Source organism: Adiantum capillus-veneris, chromosome 8 (genome assembly GCF_014529385.1).
Source record: "Adiantum capillus-veneris isolate H3 chromosome 8, ASM1452938v2, whole genome shotgun sequence".
Classification (NCBI taxonomy): domain Eukaryota; kingdom Viridiplantae; phylum Streptophyta; class Polypodiopsida; order Polypodiales; family Pteridaceae; genus Adiantum; species Adiantum capillus-veneris.
The window spans coordinates 43,836,790-43,839,458 of NC_140938.1; the positions used below are offsets into that span (position 1 = coordinate 43,836,790).

General features: G+C 46.0%; 1 protein-coding gene across 1 annotated transcript; it reads left to right on the top strand.

Moving 5' to 3' along the window:
* Positions 1-315: 315 nt before the first annotated feature.
* LOC147452049 (C-8 sterol isomerase) lies at positions 316-2,114 on the top strand. Its single transcript, XM_086518870.1, has 3 exons — positions 316-1,073; positions 1,159-1,308; positions 1,622-2,114. The coding sequence occupies exons 1-3, from the start codon at positions 510-512 to the stop codon at positions 1,922-1,924; spliced, it is 1,017 nt and encodes a 338-aa protein (XP_086374996.1). The 5' UTR covers positions 316-509; the 3' UTR covers positions 1,925-2,114.
* The last annotated feature ends 555 nt before the right edge of the window (positions 2,115-2,669 follow it).

A 2,669-nucleotide genomic window follows, 5' to 3' on the forward strand; every position in this document is an offset into this window, starting at 1 on the left:
TAGCAAAAAGTGGCACTAAAAGGCAACCGTAACCAGGGGGTGCAATGAGACACATGCACCAGTAGGGCTCGAACGCCTTCCAGGACAAATAGGAAAGAGACACGCCAACGCTGGGCTGCTCACTACTCAAATGAAAGCTACTTGCTCTTAAGGCTTTATATGCGAAGTACAGTGAGGGTCAACCCGTCTCTGCACAGGACCCCTGCTCGTTTTACTGGCCCCTCTACCCTAGGTAGTTACTTCATGCCCAACTCCAAAGGTTTCTCTTGAGTGCAAAATGTCCGTCCAAAGAGTGTGAGAGGGGCCATTCTATGCCAAGGCTATGCACACTGCACAGGCTGATGAACGTAGTGAGCAATGTAAACGGGCGACACCAGCAAGGCTACGTATACCTATACTGATGAATTAGCATAACGGATCCTTTCGAAGGGACCGTTGTCATCACCGCAGCCTGGATTTGGCGCAAGGCTCTCTCCTGCTGTCGCTCAACCCACACACACTCACTACAGATGGGCGTCAAGGATCGAGGCTCTCCCTGCAAGAGTACTCTCTCGAGTTCGAGGTCGCTGCGCAGCGATGGTTACTACTTGGAATGCAGAAAGGACGCGCAATGTGAGTGCAGCATGTGCAAAGCCAGCATCTCCGCCACCCTTGATCTCCGACAGCCTCTCCAACCTTCCTCCAAAGAGAACCAACCATGGCCTCCTCCCTTTCCCTGCTCCTCTCCAGTTTCATCTTCATTCACAAAGAAGCGTCCTCTTCACACCCAAAACCCCTATCCTTCAAGGCCCCTTCACCACTGCCGGTTCCGTATCACAGATAGGGCTTTTTGGCTCCCCGTGCTTCTCCTCCTTCCTTTCATCGTCCTTTTGGCCATCCCCTGGGTCCTTCCGTGCTTCTCACAGATGTATTTCAGCCATGAAAGCTTTGTAGAGCTTGCTCAAAGGTCGCTTGTTCGCATAAGGCTTCTTGATCGCCTAGATTTCATTCAGCGGCGCATGTCATGGATCACAAAGGCTGCTTCTGTGTCAAACTGCACTGGCTACGGGGATGATGCTTGGAAGCTAACAGAGGTTTGTATGAGCTTGTCAATTTAGCCATGGCAGCATCATGCCTTATGTACTTACGGTCTCGATTGGGCCTGATTCATGTCTGCAGAATGGGCATTTGATACACTCCAGGTGTATCATGTATGCCTCATCTCTGGAGATGGTTTCTGTATGGGGATCGGCGTCGACAACAGCAGGAATTCTAGGGCGCTCGCTAGTAGACCGTTCATTCACAGTTCTTGCAGGTAGAGTTATGGAGGTAAGTTTCAGAACCCATTACCCACATTTCTGTGCCCATGCAAAGCGGTAGAAGCATACACATTATGGATCATTTGTTCCCTAAACATGCATATGTGTGGCATTTGCTACAGCTAATGGAGCCCATTGTGTACTCATGTATAAACGTTGGTCTTGTGTATATATGCAAATATGTATGGATGTGCTATTGCACCAAGAACATGGATACCCCTAAAGAAGATGACTATGTCTCTTGAGGACAAGCTGACTCTCTATGTATGTAGGGATGTTGGTGTTTACCCTATCTTTTAATCTCCTTACCATGTCATTTGCAGTGGGAAGAGGGCCGCATACAGAGTGTCGTACATCCAGAGGGTAGCTCCTGGACTATGAGCAGATGGGCTGCATCAGCTATTGTCTTGGATATCAATACTTGGATTCTGGAGTACAAGAAGACACCTTTTTCTACAGGATTTGGAAGCCTGCATAGCCTTAAGCACGTGGTTTTGAGTGCTGTCGCAAAGGTTGCCAATAATGTCAAGCTCTACATTGATACCGCCTTCTTTGTACGCATGCAGGGGCTTGATATGTTTTCTTATCAAGCTCTTTCAGCAGGTAATCCTATTACTCCGACGTAGCAGGGGATTAAAATTTCAACCAACCCCACCTGCTTTCCTCTTATACAAGCCCCAATCCAATTCAGATTGGCAGGTCTAAGCTGTACATTTAATTATTTTGGCCCTTCCTCATAACACTTGGTGAATATGGGTGAACAAAGCTTTTAATGGAAATGGATTCTTTCTAGAGAGCTGGAGTTTAATTTGTAAAGGTAAAGTCCTTGTTCTTTCTATCTCTAAGGAACTTGGAATCATGCTGCTTGAGCTTGTTTTTTTTGTTTTTTGGCCAAGCTCAAATGATGAGTTTTCATTAGATAGGATTTTTTGGTCTACTCAAAGGGCGGCATGCATGGGCTATAATGTTGAGTATCCTTTTTAGCCTTAACTAAAAAGACTTCATATTTCCAAGAAGAGAATGTTTGACTAGCTACGGTTTCTTCCTTGAAATGATAAATGGTCCTCAATGATGAAAAGGAGGTCCGTATCATAGGGCTTAACATCTACAATTTATTGCTCCTTGAAGCTATCACCATGCCTATCTCTCCTCTTCCCTAGCAAGAGGCTAGCGGGTGTATCCCTCCGTACTATGGTGGCAATTCAACTTGTATCAGGAGGATTGATCGAATCAAGGCACCCTCTCTTCTTTTCTTTGAATTAAAGAATCCTTGTGGTGTTAAACTTGGATGCCAGCATGCATGCACGTGGTGAAAGCAATCTTTGATAGATTTGGTAAGAATCTGTTTTTAAGTACTCTTTGTCAGCTTCA